The 21,993-nt window shown below is 35.5% G+C and overlaps 1 protein-coding gene across 1 annotated transcript; it reads right to left on the reverse strand.

Moving 5' to 3' along the window:
• Positions 1–589: 589 nt before the first annotated feature.
• LOC127838210 (low-density lipoprotein receptor-related protein 5-like) lies at positions 590–21,524 on the reverse strand. Its single transcript, XM_052365801.1, has 14 exons — positions 21,424–21,524; positions 20,818–20,955; positions 20,043–20,166; positions 18,286–18,442; positions 17,430–17,549; positions 16,605–16,841; positions 16,138–16,309; positions 15,809–15,939; positions 14,434–14,590; positions 14,072–14,184; positions 13,209–13,331; positions 12,394–12,447; positions 9,924–10,017; positions 590–2,219 (listed from the first exon to the last, which is right to left on the reverse strand). The coding sequence occupies exons 1-14, from the start codon at positions 21,507–21,509 to the stop codon at positions 2,021–2,023; spliced, it is 1,905 nt and encodes a 634-aa protein (XP_052221761.1). The 5' UTR covers positions 21,510–21,524; the 3' UTR covers positions 590–2,020.
• Positions 21,525–21,993: the final 469 nt, after the last annotated feature.

Consider the following 21,993-nt stretch of genomic DNA (forward strand, 5'->3'; position numbering starts at 1 on the left):
CTTAAAAGTTGACCCAGCATTTGTAAAAATATTGCAAGACATATACATTTCCAGAAAGGAAATTCATTTCTGCGTTGAATAAGACCGAGATCGTGAAAATCGCTGCACAATTGATGAAGATATGGCTGTTCAAAGCGATGCACCCCGTTTTGGGGTGATTTTGAGTTGCATACCTTGTTATATATATATTTGATAGTGAAATTTTTTTTTTCAGAAAAGTTAATTTTTCGTTATAATATGATTATTTATCATTCAAAATGATGTTTTCACTAATTAATATCATAGCCACACGCTAACCACCTGTGTGTCATACTAGCAAATGATAAACCTATATGCTGGGGCTTATGTTACATAGAGATGTAGTGAATAAGATATACTGAGGTTTAAGTTTTACATTTCCACTTATGGTATGTAGACATATTGTATGCATTCGGTTTCGAACAACTCACGTTTCTAACAACTCACGCAAGAGTGACTATAATGCAGAAAATGTATAAGTTTTATGTTAGATTAATATGGACAAGACTAATATGTACAAATGTGTACACAAATCAATTATATTAGGTTTAAATGTATACAAACTCAAACATCAAGTTGTTTTATTTTATTTATTTATTTACACCACAATAAGAAGGGAGGTATACACATGCTATAAATACAATACATACAATGGGTAAATATTCAGCTCTTAAACTAGCTGTTCTATTGCTTATTTGCTTAAAAAAATATTTTACACACGTGTGTATATTTTAAGGGAGCTATCTATAATTGAGTCGCGCTCTGGCAAAACGGTGCTTAATTCATGTGCGAAAAGTGTCGGCCTAAATCAGCATGTGCATTAAGACCCGTTTTCCCAGAGCGTGCTTCAATTAACTTACAATTGTTTGCTTGACTATTCGCAAAAATGAAATATACATAAAAGTATGTAGTGAGTAAATGACTTTGCATAAATTTGACATTGAATAATTGTACAAAACTATACTAAGATATACGACAAAATATGTAAATGTACAATACTATTAATTATGAAAAGCATTTGATAATAAATGTTTGTATTCAATAAAGAAATAATAAATTTCGAGTTAACGGCTTTATAATACCGGACTCCACACGGAATGCCTCGACAGTGTATTAATATATTAAAGACAAACGCTTGAGAATACATGTTAGCCAATAATCGTGTTGCTGAAGTTTAAGTTTATTGACTTGGTGAAATGTTCATCACCGCAACATGGGTCACTGTTTTCTTGTTATCACGATATTGTTATTCAAATGGACACTTTACATTAAAAAACAAAGTTGTTATCTGTCACGGAAAGTATCATTGTATTTCAATGTACAAATATGAAAATAGAAAAATAAATAAATGATCGTTATGGGTTAAACTGGGTTGTAATGTGGCTGACATGTGACCAGAAGGTACAGAATTCGGTCAGAGGTCGACCAAAATACACCACGCAAGGTTTCTTCACAAGATACAGACTTGAAAGTGCGGATGTAAGACTTTGGTTTTTTGATGAAATCGAACTTCAACAAAGTTTACAACACAATTAAAATATTGAAAGATGAAGCTCAACTGGAATACTTTTTGGAGGGGATTAAATAAACATATTGCACAAAGAAAGACTTTACGAAATAATCTCGCTCGTCAGATTTTTCTTCACGTCCTTGTTACCATAACATAGACCAATAAGCGACAAGGTCCTAGATGCTGCGCATGCTTTGATTGGAGGGTATCGGACAAGAGAAGTCACGCCGCAAACATATGCTGTACTAAATTCATGCGCGTAAAAAGTCGTCCCAGATAAGCTTGTGCAATCTGTACAGGCTAATCAGGGGCGACGGTTTCCGCTTCGACTGGATTTTCGTTTTTGCAGAAACTACATTTAAATATACGAATCCATAAAAGCGGAAAGTGTCGTCTCTGATAAGCTTGTGCGGACTGCACATGCTTAACTGGGACGAAACATTATGAATATGCATGAAGCCCAGTTTTCTCAGAACGAGATTCTACAGATCATTACATAGGCGAATATCTGACAAGGTTGGCCCCGCCCCTCACGTCCTCGATGCTGCAGTCAAACGACGGGTTTTCGATGCCGGAATCAAAGTTCGCCTCCTCCCTATTGCCTCTATCCGGAAACGTGATCCTGTAGAAAGTGTCCACGCGATTCGTGTCTTCCACCAGCCGGTCGTGGGAGATGTTGTCCGCGCGGAACCTGAAACGTGCGAACGTGCACCAATTTCCTTAATAATACGATACTATGCAACAATATAACATTTAAAAGAACATCACTATTAAAGCTGGGGTGACCGCCTTGGAGCGGTCTATGTAATAAGCTTATCGAGGATATCCCAAACCTCTATCTTAGCCCATCGAAATTAAAATAAAAAGACAATAATATTACTCATACTGATATTAACGTTCAATTTCTACTTTATCACTCAGTTTTTGAGGAACACCAGAGCAGCAGAATTACACCTATTTAAGGCACGATGAAAAAAGAAACCTGTCTGGCGTAGTGGATATAGAGAATACTAGGTTAGCGTTGAATACAGAGAAGTTTATGTTGCGAGGCTTAGAACGCCGGAAGCGCGAGCCTTGGCGAGCGCTTTCGGTGTTCGAGCCGAGCAACATAAACTTCTCTGTATTCAACGCTAATCCTAGTATTCTATTTATCCCATTTGATTTTTTCAACGTGACATTTAACATAAATAGATCTAATAACCTTAACAATAATTTTAATTCAGTCATAAAAGCGCTTAAAATCTGACAAATGTAACCATGCGTAGCGATATACATGTATTTGTTCTGGTACGCAAAATAGTCTTTAAAAAATTCACACACAAACTGTAAAACAAGTAAAAATATCACCATATGCCTACATTCAATTTTACGCAGTATGCGAATTTTAACACATTACGACCGCGAAAAGAAGATTTTACTTTACTATAATTCATTTTATTTTCGAAAGAAAATGATCAAAATCCAATATGGCGGCGATTGCTCCTGACAAAATGCTGTCGATGTCAACATACATGTACACCATCGACGACCTAGTTCTGGCTACCATAACTTTAAATGTCGCTTTTTATGATTTTTGACTGGCGCGACTTTGTACAGGTCTGTCAATACTAAATAAACTGTACGCTGAAGTTTCTTTAGCTATGGAAGACCTCATTCTATACATAGATGGTGACGTCACTACGTTATTGCCACCTCTATACTCATTCGGTACCCCTCGCAGATTATCATAATCGGACTCGGGAGAAATACGGGTTGAAAGTAGTCCACCCACGTGATACCATTCTAAGAATGTTACAACAACAAAAACAATAACAACGACGGCGTCCATAATTCCTGTAGAGTTTGAACTTGCTCTGGCTTCAGAGCCTAGAAAATTCCCATTTTCATCTTTGCAAAATGTAAACAACTCGCAAAACGGGCCATGTTTGTTTTTACTATGTAATTTTGATTCGCGTAGGCCCGCGTAGGTAAACCGCAATACCGCTTCCGAAATGTGTATTCATATTATCTCCTTCGAGGTACTTATCCGATGTTTGACGGAAAGGGCCGAGAATGTGCGATTGCTCTATACTTAGACGCATCACGCACCTCCATTTGGAGGCATTTATGACTACGACACAAAGAAGTCCGCGGATGAATGAAGAATTTGCTTTATAAGTAAACATTCATGTTATGATTTAAAAGTTAAGTATTATTTTGTTCAGTCTTACGGTCTTATGTTAGTATCAATTATAATTTTCGTTAGTTTTCAACTATTTCGCTCTTTATTCATTTTTTTAAAAACAGAACTTTCACTTTCGGTTGTATAACAATATGTATCCTTTATTGACGAAAGTTTGCAATGAAATAGCGTTTTCAAAACCGCTTAAAACGTTTCAGAAGGTGTGTCTGATGCATGTTTTGAAAAGACACAATGTCATAGTTATATTGCCGACTAGTATGGGAACAATTTGATATTTCAAGTGGCTCCATTTGCAGTGCAAGAGAAGTTCAAATTGACTTGTTCAGTTTGTTAAATTTTGACACCCTTATTATATATTTTTTATAAGTGCCTGATAAATTTATTTCTTTAAATAATTGAAATCATTGAAAATTTAGTAAAAGCACGGCATTGATGTTCTATGATGGTCATTTTTAGTGGAATAGTATGTTACAAATTACAATAAAACAATTATAACTATTGTATTAATGAATTTAGATTAGGTGTCATTTTTAAATGGGGTAGTAATTCATTATATGAGATTAGCACATTATATAGTTGAAAAATAAATAACACTTTAATGACTTACCATAGTGAAATAAAGTAGCATAGAATATGTTGCAGGTCACAAAATGCAAAACTGAAGTTCAAACTCAGAAGAAGCTTTGCAAATATTTTACACTGACAACACTGTTGATTTTCCAAAAAAAATCCTTCCTATCTTCCTGCCCTAGTTTTTTGGGGAAAATTTTAATATTATTAATATCATTGAGTTAAATTATTAAAATATCAATATGTTTTGATTACATTAGCTAATTATAGTATTATATTATTAATAATGAAATACTTTGCGAGGTAAGTCCCATTATGTTTTAATTAGTCTTAATTACCTACTAGTAAAATTGAAATTATCAGTGACATCCAATAATTGAATTATATGCGTGTGAATGCATATGTTTTTTTTGACAGTTACATAGTACCCTATTTAATTGTATAACAACAAATAACTATAGTTCCACAACCCAGCCCAAGTTTACACAAACTGAATAAATTCATCAATTGATCCTATTTAATTATATTAAAAACAACATGTGTAAGATTTTGAGAATATCCCATGTATTCCTCTAGTATTCCTTTAGTACACCCAGGGTTGGCACCAATCGACCGCCCCCGGTTTTAACCGGCGGTTTTTACTGGTTAAAACCGCCCCGGTCAATACTCCCAAATTTGTCATTACTGGTCAATACTGGTCGATTGAACTTTACCCCCAATTTTGATTAATATTCCATGCTTAATTAACAATATTGATAATATAAATTAAACAGACATGTTGCCAATAATGTCTTAAGCTATTAATACCCACTATTTTATACCTGTTCATGCAAATAAGTCAAAGTTGGTCAACTGGATTTTTCTGGTTGATTGTTTTTTTTCAATTCTAATGAATCATGAATGCTCAGAAAATTCTGTGCTTGATTCAACACGAACCTGTCAATTACTGTGTATTAGTTGTTCCTCATGCCCCACGTCCCCAGTCTTCTCACAGTCTTCTCACCTATACAGGTTAGGGCATCCAAAACTGATAATAGGGCCTTAAATGGCACCTTCTTGACACAACCCTTACTTGTCATGTATTCTTGCATGGATTTCTTAAATTACTTTTTAAACAAAATAGTGAAAAATATTTCATTTTCCATTGATATAAAAATTAAAAGTAGAGTAGACCCACAATTGGTAAACATTATTTGTTGGCAAAATCAAGAACTTTGATTGCTTATTCTTTTGAAGACCAATTGAACTTTAAAATATGAAAACCCTCTTAATACAGAAAGGAGACAAGTTAGAAGTAACTATTAAATTAATAGCAAGTTATCTCCTTTTGTGTGAGTGAAATGAAATAGCCTAAGGGCAGATTTGCTTCATTGTCACTTTCAGAGACATAACACTGCATGCATGTTATTACCAATTAAGGCTTAGGGACCAGATTTATGACCCTAGAAACCACACTAGTTCTGTTTGTCATTCTGCCTATTAAATAGATATATCAATAGATCAGTGAAATGATTTATTATGGTTGTTTTTAGGGAAGCCTCAAACAAATTTTACCAATTAAATAGATCTAATTAGAATTGTTTTTATAAGTACCTGTATTGTTTCTTTCATTTATTGAGATCCTTGAAAAATTGAGTAAAAACACAGCTTTGATGGTCATTTAAAGTGGAATAGTTGTGATTTTTAATGAAGAATAATAACTATATCCAAGTTTTAACTGAAACACAAATTATTTTGACTAAATAAATATCATATTGGGATATTTATTTTGAGACAAGTAAATAAAATTGTTTTGTAACATTTAAATTATAATGTCCCAATACAGCTAGTATGAACATTTTACATTGATTTGTAGTACTCAGGTGTTACCTCTCAAAAATATTCTTAAAAAATTAAAGGAAACTCAACAATGAAAATATTTTCAGAACCAGGCAAATAATAGGAAAGTTATGTTTTCACTAGTATTAAGTAACAACACACACCTACCATTGAACAATATATCAGGCACTTATGGTGCAATATACAAGCGTTAATTGGATTAGCAAGTGTATATAACAAGATAACAGCTATTGTATAAAGGGGTACTTATGGTGCAATATACAGGCCCATTAATCATCATTGATGAGATTAGGTGACATCTTTGAAGGGGGATAGTCATTCATAAGATGAGATTAGTACATTATCATACAAAAACATTTTTATGTAGTTTATCACTGTTTTAATTATTATTAATAAATTGCTTTAAATTTACCTTTTTTTTAATTCATAAAGTTATTAATTTTTCCTTAAATTCCACAAATTCATTTAATAAAAACGGGTAATTGTGTTTTGTGTTTCTTATATCAATAAGTTTGTTTATTACATTTGCTAATAAATTATATTATTAATAATGAAATAATGTGCACGGAAAGTTCAATTCTGTTTTATTTAGTCTAAATGAGTTATTAGTAAAAAATAAAATATCAGTGACATTCAATAATTTGATAATAAACATATGAATGCATGAAAAAAATGTTGACAGTTACAAAGTAAATATTTATTTATCATATTTATCTGTTACAAGGAAAACAGTGTCGAAATTAATTTTAATTTGATTTTACCATTTTCATTTCACCAATTGACCATATTTAATTGGATAAAAAACAACAAACACTGCATTTGCACAACCCTGCCCAGGTTCACTCAAACTGAAATAAGGTGTTAATTGTGTATTCAAAACGGGTCTTGATTACACATTATTCTTGGTTGCATTTGTGTTGAGAAACATGTATAAGATACTCAGTAAGATTTTGAGGATATTCCATGCATTCCACTAGTACACCAACATGCACTTACTAATGATTTACATGCAATCATTACACAGTTAAACCCTCCAAAAAACAATTCTAAAACCAAAAAACCATACAAGCTGCTTCATAGATATTAAAAGTTAATTAAAGACTTCATAAACAAAATAATAATTTTGATAATAAACAAAGATTGTACTTCAACCGAACAATTATAAATTTATTGGGGGGGGGGGAACATCTGCACTAAAACTAAAATGGGGGGGAAACGTCTGGGGAGGAATTGTCTTTGCGGGGAAACGTCTTGGGGAGGAAACGTCTGGGGGGGGGGGGGGGGGGAAATGACCGGAAACCATTCCCAAATGGTGAAAAAAAACATTGGCATATAAATTAAATGGAAAACATACAATATTATGTCAAGAAAAAAAGCTGTAAAAATCTCACCTGCTTGTCTTTGATGTTGCAATTAGCACATTCAGCATTTTCAGTATCTACTAAATAAATATATGAAAGTGCCAAATGTCCAAGATACCATGACGTCTTCCTCAAAATGTTAGATCCTTCGAACTCCATTTTATTTTATCCCTGACTAATCCTCTCACACATTAGGCCTACATGTAAGATTCCTTGCAATGTTCACAGCGTTTATTTTAAATCGTTTACGTTCTCAAATTTCAGCAGGTATTTAATTATAAATATTTATTTATGATTTAGATTTATTTACTATTTCGAAGATACAGTCTTGCAACATGTTTAGTTAGTCTAAGTTACGTGTTTAGTGATTCTTACAAACAATAGACTGACATGAAAAGTGGCTCCTTTTGAAGCACAAACTGCATTCAACTATATATTACAGCTGGCCCGGTTTGATGGGGCCTGTTTTTGATAATAATTAATTACCATTTTTCACTTCCGTGTTTATTATGTTTACCAACGCCATGATGGAAAAAAGTCCGTTTCCCACAATGCTTAGCGCGCATTCACACAGGTCAGTAAAGACCGGTGTGACACAATGTGGAAGACCTTGACAATTTTGACGAGTAAACAGACAATTGCAGCGACTGACACTTTATTTGACAAAATACAGGGCAATACGTTTTCCGACTTCGGACGACGAATTTAAGGACGCGCATAACGTGTTTTTATATAATGTTATGGGTATGCCGTGTGTGATCCGATGCATCAATGGCGCCCATGTTAAAATCATTTCCCCAAGAACAGGGAACGACAAAAGTACAAACAAAAATCAAAACACGTAAGAACTAGTATCTTACCTTTAATAATCCTTTAAAATCCATCTAATAATCCATTTAACTCAATAATTGACGATATTGCATCTAGGGTCTTTAATAATTATTTTAGCATAGTTAAATAAAGACCCTTATGCCATTCTATCACTTTATTCAAATGAGTTTATGAACGCGATAAACTTTCTTCTTCGTCACACGCTACGTCATGTACTCTACATTACTGCTGTTCAAATGAACCGGAGCAGTTTATCTAATAATAGCCGTTGGTAAACTCGGTTGCATTTGCAGATTTCTGCATACAAACATAATTATGTTTAAACTTGCACAATGTTTTATATATCTATGGTAAATGCCCTTATTGTACGAGAAAATAATTTAATATATAAATACACAAAGAATGGAAAACATTCCAGTACACAACAGATAAATGAGTAGAAAATACCCGTGTACAAAATGGGACGTTCCAAATTCCAGTGTGGTGCTATTTTTACCATCTTATACTTTACACAGCTCTATGCCTAACGTGAAATAAATAGGAAAGCAAACATAGCAGATTATTCATGAACTGTGCGATATGTGTATGGCTTGTTGTACATTCTGAATATTTAAGTTAAATGTCAAAAGTATATGCTTTGGTTATAAACAATGCACATTACACGAAATAAGGAAAATGTGATCAATTGACTATTCAGATATGTCGACATACAGTACATCGAGGGCTGAACGGAAAACTGCAGTATCTCCTTCTTAATATAATATGAGTTACAACAGTCTTCCGTTCACCCCTCGACATGTAGAAAACATGTGAAGTAAGTCGCGTTTATAATAAATCGTCAAAAAAATGGGGAAAATGACGCAATAAGTTTGTCATTTTATGACGCCATCAATCAGCTGATTCATTATACGGATGGCGAAAAATTATGTCATATGACTAGATTTAAAGGTTGGAGGTCGTATAATTTTGAAGCTTAAGTTTTGTCGACTGTGTTTCTTATGAAAATCATTCAGTGGTAAAGTAAATATAAATAAAAAAATAACAAAACAAAAATCGTGTAATTTTATATTTTATTTCAACATTTCTTTTGGTGAATATGTTATATATATAAATATATTTTTGCAAAATATGCACATTTTCTTCTAATGGGTGACCTTATAATTCGATCAATGAACCAAACAATATCGACCAAATTTTAGCGCATATCGCATGACGTCATTTAAAAAGTAGTCCGTGCACGCGACAGGTATATTCCACAGTGTTGAATACAAGCAAGTATATTTCACAACGTGTTATACCGTCAATGTCGTGGTGAAAATGGGATAAATGGTGTTCGCCAATGACGAGAAAGTATGGGAGTTAATGGGTTCGATCTCCACTGTGGAATTTTTATTCAGATACCCCTTTACCTCCAAAACATACCAAGTACTTGTTAAACCTAGGACATGAACTCGAGAGTGTCTGAATAAGCGTGAGGCGTTCGGTGCAATCGATCTACACTCAATATGTTTACACTATAAACTTAATCATTAAATAAAGCAGAACACTTGTGCACGGTGTTAGTGTAAGAACTTTATGACTGAAAACAATTTTAGCTAAGAATGTGCCTTACCGTTTGTTGTAGATATACACGCCGGCGACAACAATAACAATGACGGCGACCACACCCAGAACTGATAAGCCTATAGTGAGAGCGGGAGAGCCGTCTGCAAGAGGAATCATTATAGAAATGATATATATGCGCTTATATATATATATATATATATATATATATATATATATTTAAGTCTCGCTCTGTTAAACACGGGGTTTAATGCATGTGCATACAGTTTCGTCCCAGATTAGTTTACGGAGTCCACACAGCCTAATCAGGGAAGACTCGTTCCGCCTCAATTGGAGTGTCGCTCAGAAGCAAACTTAAACTAAAAATACATACAAGCGGAAAGTTTCGTCACCGAATAGCCTATGTGGACTGCACAGGATAATATGGGACGAAACTTTACGCACATGCATTAAGCCCTGTTTACCCAGAGCGCGGCTCATATTCAACTGTGAAAGTTTGAGCATGTTATGATATTGGACATGATATTCAACAGAATGAGTAATCAAAATATATTATTTAAAGCGTTCGGTTTGATTATACCATAGTTATTATCCCCACGTGTTTCTGAGAAAAAGTGGGGATATTGTGTTGATGTGCGTCTGTCCGTCCGTCTGTCTGTCCTGGCCACCTGCTCCTCCTACACTATTAGCACTAGAACCTTGAAACTAACAAACATGGTAGCTATGAGCGTATGTGCGACGGTGACAGTGACGGAATTTCGATCTGACCCCTGGGTCAAAAGTTATGGTGGTTGGGGCGGGGCCGGGTCAGAGATTTTCACTCATTTTTTAAATGTTATTTTACATTTACTTCGTCATTTCTGCACCGAATTACTTCAAATTGATACTGAGCCTCTCTTATGACAATACGGTCAATCTCAACTATGCATGGCCCCATTACCAACCCTGGGGCGCCCCGCCCACATAGGCCACGCCCACCCAAAATTGCCTTTTACTATAATTTCTTCATTACTACACCGATTCACTTCAAATTGATACTGAACCTCTCTTATGACAATATGGTCAATCTCAGCTATGCATGGCCCCATTACCAACCCTAGGGCACTCCGCCCACATAGGCCACGCCCACATAGGCCACGCCCACCCAAAATTGCCTTTTACTATAATTTCTTCATTTCTACACCGATTCACTTCAAATTGATACTGAACCTCTCTTATAACAATACGGTCAATCTCAGCAATGCATGGCCCCATTACCAACCCTGGGGCGCCCCGCCCACATAGGCCACGCCCACCCAAAATTGCCTTTTACTATAATTTCTTCATTTCTACACCGATTCACTTCAAATTGATACTGAACCTCTCTTATGACAATACAGTTAATTTCAACTATGCATGGCCCAATAACCAACCCTGGGGCGTCCCGCCCACATAGGCCACGCCCACCCAAAATTGCCTTTTACTATAATTTCTTCATTTCTACACCGATTCACTTCAAATTGATACTGAACCTCTTTTATGACAATACAGTTAATCTCAACTATGCATGGCGCCATTACCGACCCTGGGGCGCCCCGCCCACATAGGCCACGCCCACCCAAAATTGCCTTTTACTATAATTTCTTCATTTCTACACCGATTTACTTCAAGTTGATACTGAACATCTCTTATGACAATACGGTCAATCTCAACTATGTATGGCCCCATTACCAACCCTGGGGCGCCCCGTCCATAATAGGCCACACCCACCCAAAATTGTCTTTTACTATAATTTCTTCATTTCTACAACGATTCACTTCTAATTGATACTGAACTTCTCTTATGACAATACGGTCAATCTCAACTATGCATGGCCCCATTACCAACCCTGGGGCGCCCCTGGGTCAAACATGCGGCGTGGGGATACGCGTCGGCCTCTGCCGCGCCATTTCTAGTTTATTATGCCATCCATGTACATCCATAAATACTGGTGTGCATCAAGCAATGTTTGGATAATTCCAGTATATTTGTCAAAGAATATACAGGAGTATTAATCGGTAAAAACAAACGGTTAACGATCACTTTGAAATTCGGACTTACAATAGTTGAATTTTGAAAGTTTAATGCAATATTTGTATCGATTGAATGACTTTAATAGGTTATACGAACGTTATGCCCTGAAAGTGATTTAAAGTATTGAATTGGTCTACAAAATACATCGACTTGTATCCATGACTGAGGCCAAACAATAGTTTTCCAAAATCCATTTGTGTAGTGTTTTGCATCTTATTAGACGAATTTTGTTTATTGTGTGATGTTCGCTGTGGATATTGCACCAGGCTTTACTACTCAATAGCTAACCAAGGTATTGTGATGTTCACAGATTTGAAGTCAGAGTCCTAAGCCTTGGCTCAATCGTGATACAATCGTTTGTTGTAACATTTCCTTCACTGTTGTTAAAATAAGCTAGTGAGTTTCTAGCTCGAATTTGTATTAAACCTGATGATATAAAACAAAAAAACGTTTGTTTTCAAACTGACCTCGTTCGTTTGTCATATGGCTCCTCGCCGGGTTAACAAGTATATTATCAATCACTGAAATAAACAACACCGTCAAATGAATGTAACGTGCAAAATGTGCGATACTAACTAAATCGAAAAAGCCAAAATATCTCATTATTAAAATATCTTTTTATCTCGTTTAATAAATAAATCCCAATATTCAAACATAAAACAGTAATTTAATGAGGATTGTTTTAGCAGTGATTCTTATACATATGAATAATTTAATTTGTAAATACATTATATATTCCATTTTAACTACGATTACGATGTATGACAGTTATACATGGAGGCTGTATTAAGTTGTCACACATGTTAATACATGTCACACATGGTCCTATAGGACCAGACAAAGTTAGTCAATATTAATACGAAATAACTGCGTTAATTGATTTTTTTTCGTCTGTTCAATATATCACGAAATTTATAACGTGTATACAAATCCTTCATAATTACCTATCCAATGGGTAACAATTTATACAACGCGTTAATTTTTAATATTAATTGAACTATGTATTAAATTAAAGAATTCATATGAGCCTCGCTCTTAGAAAGTTTAATGCATGTGCGTAAAGGGTCGTCCCTCATTAGACTATTCAGTCCGCTTTTCGCAATAGCACTTTTCGCTAAAAAACTTCCTTTTAACGAAAAATTCCGTAAAAGTGGGAAGCATCCTCCCTGATAAGCCGTGCGGACTGCACAGACTAATCTGTGACGACAATTTACGCGCATGCATTAAACCCCGTTTTCCTAAATGCAGGCTCATCGTTTTATGCACACATGATGAGCTATACCGTTCAATTCCGCGCACGGTATGATGCCGTTCTTCCCTTCATCTGAGCATGCGCACTTGTAGTCAGAGTCGGAAACTGGTAAACACAGGTTACTGCAGTCGCTTTGTAAACATTTACTGAACACTGAAACCGGAGAACGAATATTTCATCGAATGACAAATGGGCATTTGATCATAGATTGTCAACTACCATAACAACTATAACAACGAAAAGCAACGGCAACAATACGCACACATCTTACTAAACACTTGATCCCGCCGAAATAAGGAAACAAATTTTGTGGCATATGGAGATTTATTCTTTGTAAAATATGAATGATTAATTTTGGAGTAAGTTATTCCTTTAGCTTTTATCTAAGTGTGGACAACATGTGGATCACTTTCACGTTGATTTTCTCTTATGGTTAAAAAGCTATTAAGAGATCGCACCCATGCTTTTGTGAATATTTGGTGTACCCACGTGTGTCTGCAATATTTCTTTCGGGACTAGATGCACGTCTGGAATGCGTTTATTGAAGTTCTATTCTTTTGTTCAAATTCCACTGCCGTAACCCTGTTTTCCTTAGGTGATGGCATTTGAGCGGAATATAATTCCTTAGAAGTTGCGATAAAGTATTTTTATTGAATAATTTAGAGAGGACATATCCGTCTTTACAATGATGACAGGCTTGACAAATTTGATGTTTATAAAGGTCAAGAAAAATGTTGTGAAATGTGTCAGTGTTATAATCGGACCCTATGGGAATCGAACCAATAGAGCAGTCGATACGGACAGCCCACAGACCTACCCAGTCCAATGGTTGCAGTATACACCCATTCAAACTTTTATTTGTATCTGATGATGTAATGAGAACGTGAAGTTACCTGTTTTAACTGTGCTCTTTTTGAAGCCCGCTACCCCGTTCAATCTTGCAAACTTGCTTGGACCGATCTGTTCTAACGTGTTCCCACCGTTTATATTTATACGTGTAACGTACCTGCAATTTATTGACATGTGCAAATAACACAATTGTCACATAAATGACATATCGATGTTAAGTATTTAATATGTTTTAAATATTAATAAAAATAAAGGCTCTAGAAGCGAAATTCCTGTTTGTGAGCAAGACTTTCCACAATTTGGGGGAATTATTTATTTACTATTAAACTGAATTTTAAAGTTCATGCAGGGCATTATTTACAAAGCCCTTTTTTCAAAACTACAAATATTAATATAAAGCACTTACTTTCTGAACCAGTCTGTTACATACAGGTACCCGTCCAGCAAAGCGAGTCCGAAGAAATGCGCCCGGGGCTCCGAGTAGATGGCCCTGTTCTTCAGGGTCACAAGGTCGATGCGCCCAATTATTTCGGTTTTCGCATCGATCCAATAAAGCATCATGGCTGGAACAAATATTTAAGTCTCGCTATGAGAAAAGAGGGTTAAATGCATATCCGTAAAGTGTCCTCCCATATTAGCCTATGCAGTCCGCACAGGCTTATCAGGAGCGACACTTTCCGCCTTAACTGGAGTATTGCGAAGAAGATACTTTTTTTAACGAAAACCTCATAATGGCGGTCGGTAAGTATCGTCCCTCATTAGCTTGTGCGGACTGCACAGGCTAATCTGACAAGACACTTTACGCACATTCATTAATCCACAAGTTCACAGAGCGAGGCTCATTTGATGTTTTATAGGGATTCTCGATTGTAATTTATGAGTCAGTATGTGCATTCTGTTCACACCGTAAGTACGAAACAATATCGAACATGCACTTAATAAATATTGTAACATATCATAGTAACAGGAAAATATCGATCGGAAAATAGCCACTGCTAGAAAACGGGAAAAAGGAAGATCGGATCGTTTGGCTGATATTTCTGTTTTGTCAAGACATGAGATGCTGTAGGTAATAAGTGGTGCCTATATGATGGAGGGTATTATGTTTATTAAGTTGAAATACCACAGTATAGTTGTAAGTAGAAAAAATCATAAAGGTTTTCTATTTGCATTAATATCTCACTCGAAGAAAAAATGTTTTCACTGCTCTCGCGATACAAAGTAATGGGTGAAGCTTTAATTGACTTATATTATTCATAATTGAGAATGCGCGTGCTGTTGGTGTGTACTGCGAGAGCATTCGACTTTGAGACGCTATCTGACAAGTTTCATCCACAATAGGGCTCGATTGGTCATTGTTGGCTCGGGTACTGCTTAAAAATCCCAAGGTACTCTAACGTATATTTCAATGTACCCCGGGTACGGTAAGTATACTATACGTGCCCGGGAATACTTACGCTAAATTTGTCGTTGTCGGCTAAATTTTTCAAATTATGTTCTTATTTATGTCAATAATCTGCAAAACGGACTCTCATTATTGAATTTATATTCCAAAAAGCTAAGGCACGTTTTATTAAAAGACTATTTTATTTCGTTATGTTTTGCGACATCGGTTTTGGGAAGGAATACAAATCGGGTACAGTCCAATATTGGCTGGGTATATTTTTGTATATTTTTCGTACCCGGGGTACATGCTAGTATACTTTAAAGTGCCCGGAGTACTTTCAAGTAGTACCCGAGTCGACAATGACCAATCGAGCCACAATAGGGAACACCCGTACTGTTTGTGTCTAAAGCGAGAGCGTTTGGCCAAGAACCGTTGTCAGGGCGGTGTACGACGCTCCTGTTGCCGCCGTCCATGGTCGCGGTCTCGATCTTAGGCTCTAGACCCCAGTCCGTCCAGTAGATCCGACTGCAATTTAAATATTTGAATTTAAAGAATTGGTGGGCAAATCTCCCCGCTCATTGAAATCCGTTGTTCGAGTAAATAGGTAATAAAACAATAACGATTACTGTAGGCATTATGTATATTTACTTTGCCGAAACGTGGGTTTCTTATTTATACATGCATACTGCGTTTACGACGATAAAGTTATATGTGTAAACGTACCCAGTCTCGGAGTTCACAATGATGTCTCGCGGCTCGTCCAAACTCTCGTTCACAATTGTCCGATAGATGGCGGGATTTGAGAGTGACGCCACCATGATGACGTCATAATGTGTGCATGTGTAAAATAACAGCTGGTTTACGTGATCAACGGCTAGTCCATCCGAAATGGAATCTGAAGCCGACGCAATTTTGAAAGAGTTAAACAAATACATGTATGCACGAGATCTATGTTGAAGTACTCCGAGGAATTCGAGTTATATAAAAAATGTTTACAAAAAAAATATTTCAATAAATACTAGCTATTATAAAGTAATTATATCATTAAAAACAATAGTTACTTTTAACTATGCTGAAAAGTGCTTTGGCGGGATGAACATTTTGTGTTTTCTGTACTACATTAGATCAGACTACAATACATATTCATACAAACATATTCAATTAAACGATGCAAACTATCTTTTGATTACCGTTTGGAAGTTTGCGAAATATTGTTTCGTCGCTTCCGTCAATATTTGACGTCACAATGACGCCCATCGAGTTGTCGGTCCAATAGAGACGCCCGGTCACCTTGTGGATATCAAGGGCAACTCCCTTGTACGACTGCGACAACGGGATAGCGCTGACGTCACCGGAAGTCAGGTCGAGTTGATAGATCTGTTTCTGGTAAGAATCAACTGCTACGACGTAGTTGTCGAACTTGACATCTGTAATGGAATTATACGCCGTTCCAAAGAAATCAATCGAATATTCTAAATACATATTACACGCATAAGCTAAGTAAGTAAATGCTTACATGTTATACGCTGAATCATTGTTTGTAAATGCCTTATCTAATTTAAAGATGATAAATAAAATCTGTAAGGGTGTTAGTGAGTTATAACTGGTATAAAACGTATTAGAATAAACTAAGAACTTGTAAACCAAGCAAGGGGAAGTAACTTTTAACGGATACACACTAAAAGGGAGGCCAATTAAAACCAAGGGATATAAATAATTTATTAGAAAGGCAAGTAGGTAAAGCAAGCTTTGGAACTCATGATTAACGCGATTAGAATAAATAATTAAAAAAAATGTCATGGCAGTAAATGATACACAATCAAGGGATGTTTAAAACACTAAATGAAGGGGTTCATCAAACAAAAGGTAAGGTAGTTTATGCCGAACAAGGAAGTAAGGGTCAGAATTAAAAGGATTGGGAGATAAATGGTACAAAAGAAACGGGAGGTAGTTGGTCTACTGGAAAAAGAAGCTTAATGATTTAAACGGACAAAAACACACTAGTTTCAACTTACACGATGAGCATGTTCGTAAGTTGTCATCCAATGTATAACCCACTCCACACGCGCAAATGTACGTCTCGTTCGAGGTCGGTATGCATATGTGCTCACAGAAGCCGTTGTCAGCGCATGCGCCTAAGTGTAAAAGCAAGTTAACGTAAATACCATGTATTAAATGGCCATGAAAATCGTTTTTTTATTACTTAAAACAGAATACTCAAATTGGCTCAGCCAGGTCACTTACTGGCTGTATTGTTTGCATATATTAGATGGACAGCTTTTGATATAAGGGTGTTAGTAACGTTAAGTGACGTCGCGGATGCAAACAAGGCGACGTTAAAAAACACATAATAACGTGTTGTGTTCTCCAGTCATTACGTGGATGAAGGGGAATGCTCGGTTAGGTTAATACGTTACACGGCTTCATACTGACTCAAATGGTGTGATACAGGGAAGTCATTTTATATTATGCTCGAGCAGCGCTATCGCCAACTATTTGTTTACTGACCCCGTATCACACAGTACGGATTCAGTAAGAGACAGTGCAACCAATATAATCGTCCGTTGTAAGCTAGAAAGCATAAGTACAAAGACCGGCGATAGTTGAAAATTTTATGATGGATATCATTCATTAAACAAAAGTTTAATTCAGAATTTAGGGAATATGGTTTTCAAAATAAGTATTTGAATTTTGTTGTCAAAAAAATATATATTCTGATATTTGAGAATGTTTATTCCCAACTCGATTATGGGCGTTCAACAATCTATCGAGAACTTATTCCAGAATGAAACTGTGTTGGTATAAGGAATAATGCTCGTTCGATGATATTACTTTATTTAATTCATCGTTATCGTTTCCCATTTTACGCACTTGTCATTTCTGGTTGGTTGTTGATGTCGAACGTGATCAGTTGTGAAGCGAGCCCGGAACCCGGATGCAGGATTCCGCGCACCTTCTCCTGCTTGTCTAGCCGGGCGGCGTGGATTCCGTTCTTCACGTCGTCTTTGTCCGTCCATATCAAATAGTCCTTAAAAAAAGAAGCATGCAATTGCTGTCAAAACTTTACATTTTTGCGATTGTCTTAATTCCGTGTTGAAAACTTTAAAGCGGGTATATACGATTTTGTCAAATATTTATGAATTTATATAAAATGTGTAAAAAAAACTTATATATATATATTTCAATATAAAGTAAAATAAAAGTTAAGAAGAACATGTGTCGAAAAATGCGAAATAAGCAAGATATTTAATTCTGAAATTGAAAACGGCTGTACAGCCGAATTCGCCAGCATGTATACCATACATGTACGATGTGAATCTAAACTTAGTTTAACGGTTTATTTGAATTCCTGCAACGATATCTATTCATACGACACATGAACACTAACTCCGATCCTAATACAAAGACGAATGCTTCGGTTATTGTAGGAAAATATGAAATTCGGCTTTAATGTATAATTTTTCTTGCCTATTTTGTGTTATTATAATATATTTCATCAATATATTACAATTAAACACATATAAAAAATCGTATATACCCGCTTTAAGGCTTCATGTAAAGTATTTTGATTGTCGGTGACTTAAAGCGGGTATATACGATTTTTTATATGTGTTTAATTGTAATATATTGATGAAATATATTATAATAACACAAAATAGGCAAGACAAATTATACATTAAAGCCGAATTTCATAAAATGCAGCAAAGACAAATTAGCGCCCCGAGCCGATTGTGACGTACATATTTTCCTACAATAACCGAAGCATTCGTCTTTGTATTAGGATCGGAGTTAGTGTTCATGTGTCGTATAAATAGATATCGTTGCAGGGATTCAAATAAACCGTTAAACTAAGTTTAGATTCACATCGTACATGTATGGTATACATGCTGGCGAATTCGGCTGTACAGCCGTTTTCAATTTCAGAATTAAATATCTTGCTTATTTCGCATTTTTCGACACATGTTCTTCTTAACTTTTATTTTACTTTATATTGAAATATATATATATAAGTTTTTTTTACACATTTTATATAAATTCATAAATATTTGACAAAATCGTATATACCCGCTTTAAATTAAGATTCATTGGGGAAGCTGAATAATGATCCAATTCAATGATATGATCGATGAATGGACATTTTGAAAAGCTCTGTTTTTGAGCGCATGAGTATTGCAGAATTTCAAATAAAATACCATTAAACATTTGGATTTTGCAGCAGAAATATTAAATATCAAATATGTTTATATACAAAACTTATTCTGCAACAAATGTCCGTAATATTTTGGGACATCCGTGTTTCAATTGAGCCTACTTTTACCACTGAGATTTGATTGATGACAAAAGAGGGTCGGATGTTCACTGATTTACTGTTGGCATCACGATAGATATATACATTTATTTATACCGTATATTACACTGTATACTATGCTTAAATTAGCTGGGTATAAATGATTAAATATTGATGAACATGCTAGCATCTTCTCAAGAACAAATTATCTCATAAAAAACCTTATCACAGAGTTCTTATTGCAAGCCGATGGTTGCCTCGTTTTGAACAGAAACAATTACTACAAGCTCTTTACTCAAATGAGCCTTATTTCGCACTGTTGTTATACATCTGCCCTCACCTTATAAAAGCTTATTCCGTTGAAGGTTGCCATCGTCTCGACGCTGTCATATATGGTGAAGACCTGCGAGTTATTGAGCTCGACGTACTTCACGGAATACAAACCTGAGTCCGCCCAATATAATCTGTATAGAAAGCAAACACATTATCGACAGAGACGCAACGAGTTGCTCCAAAATGAAAATAGTATTTTCTTATTTTTTTCTCCAAGAGTGTTGTTTTATACCGTCTGAATAAGGCTTTTTCTGATATACTACTAGGCCATAACTTTAGGCAATAATTTAATCATGCATTATTTTAGAACAGATTATTGTCAAAAAACGCATATGCTGGTTATCATATATGATTAAACTTTTTTAACTTTGGAGTTATCTATGTTGCGTCCACCGAACTGAAAAAACCCTTGCATGAGACTCTGTTTTGTGTTTCCTGGGCTTCCGGCCAGCAGTATACTTGTATATTATAAATTCGTGATTGAATGCGAGTATGCGACTGATTTCTATGTTTTCCGTCCTTTTGTTCAGCGGTACATTTAGTCTTATTTATAAGACGCGCAAAGAATTTAGAGATACTGTTTATATGGGCTAAATTCTTTGGAAAGTAGCTTAATATTTGAGAGCGTAAACAAGTTGGACTACGGTACATTCTCTTAAGTCGCAATAAAATGCTATAATGCGACAGAGTTCTGTGTTTTCTGTCGATCCATTTTACAGTATATACTCCAAATTCGCAATTGAACGCGATTATGCGGCTCGGTTCTGTGTTTTCTGCCCTACCTATCAGCGGAATAGTCCAAATAAAGGTGATTGGGCGTGCCCACTTCGTCCTGGTCCACCAACACACGCTTATTGGACCCGTCCATACTGGCGACAAATATGCCCTTCGTAGCATTTTGTTCCGTCCAAAACAACAATCTGAAATCCAAAATAAATAAAAAAACACATTTGAAACCAAATCCAAAAATGAAGTATCCGCACATTATACAACAAAGATGTCATTGAAAGAAAAACAGTGTTTTTGCATAATCGCGTATAAATCAAATAGAAACCAATCCATACAAAATAGTTAACTTTATGTGTTCAACTTTTTGTTGATTTTGAAGCGTTTTTTTTAAACAGAACAATGATACCCACGTTAAAAATAACGGGTAAACATTTGAATACTACAGAAAAATATACATTTATAACTTTACAATTATACAAACAAATTTTTTTTGAAAATCTTAAGCAAATACGCCATATCTTCAACTGAAAGCCATACGAATCAGCTGCATTGTCTTTTGCATATCTTAATGGCTCTCCGTCGAATGAATGGAACTCGAATTTGGAGTGCGAGTGCTTTTACAATACCAGTTAATGTTTTATGATGTAAACAGAAAGTACCCTCGTTCGGGGTGTACGGCGACTCCCATTGGCTGATCCAGGCCGGAAATGACAACAGTGGGGTACATGCCATCGCTTCTGGCCATCGAGATGTGGTTGTAGGTTCGATCCGCCCAGAACAGGTTCCCAGTTTCCCAGTCTAGTACCATTGCTTCGGATGGGGAATAAAGCAGTATTTAAGAAAAATAATTTTCAACTTTTAATTGTTGGTAAATAAGCACTAAATTGAAGTTTGAATTTGTAAAGGCAATACCTCATTACCACTCCAAAAAGACATAGATGCTAATTCTTACCAAGGCATATTGTAAGGTTTGATATATTTCCATAATTTAGCTAATTTAGAAAGAAACATAAGCCAACATGTATTATAGTACTGACTACACGTTTGAATCGCGAAACATCAGAAAATACGAACAACAACATACTAATTATGCTATGGAGGCGATACTTGACCATAACGGATTTCATTTGCATAAACATGAACGTTATGTCATAATATAAAATACCTCGTAGAGAAAAAAAAACATTTTCGATGGACCACATATATCTTTTATTAAAATAAAAAGCACG

The sequence above is a fragment of the Dreissena polymorpha genome, chromosome 7 (assembly GCF_020536995.1).
Source record: "Dreissena polymorpha isolate Duluth1 chromosome 7, UMN_Dpol_1.0, whole genome shotgun sequence".
NCBI classification, from domain to species: Eukaryota; Metazoa; Mollusca; class Bivalvia; order Myida; family Dreissenidae; genus Dreissena; species Dreissena polymorpha.

Excerpts from the sequence above, each read along its gene's own strand:
- LOC127838210 (XM_052365801.1), bottom strand. The coding sequence starts at position 21,509 with ATGGCCAGAAGCGATGGCATGTACCCCACTGTTGTCATTTCCGGCCTG. Across the intron at positions 18,443-20,042 it reads ACGGAATAAGCTTTTATAAG|GACTATTTGATATGGACGGA; the intron begins GTGAGGGCAGAT and ends TCTTTTTTTAAG. Across the intron at positions 12,448-13,208 it reads ACCGTGCGCGGAATTGAACG|TGATTGATAATATACTTGTT; the intron begins GTATAGCTCATC and ends TGTTTATTTCAG.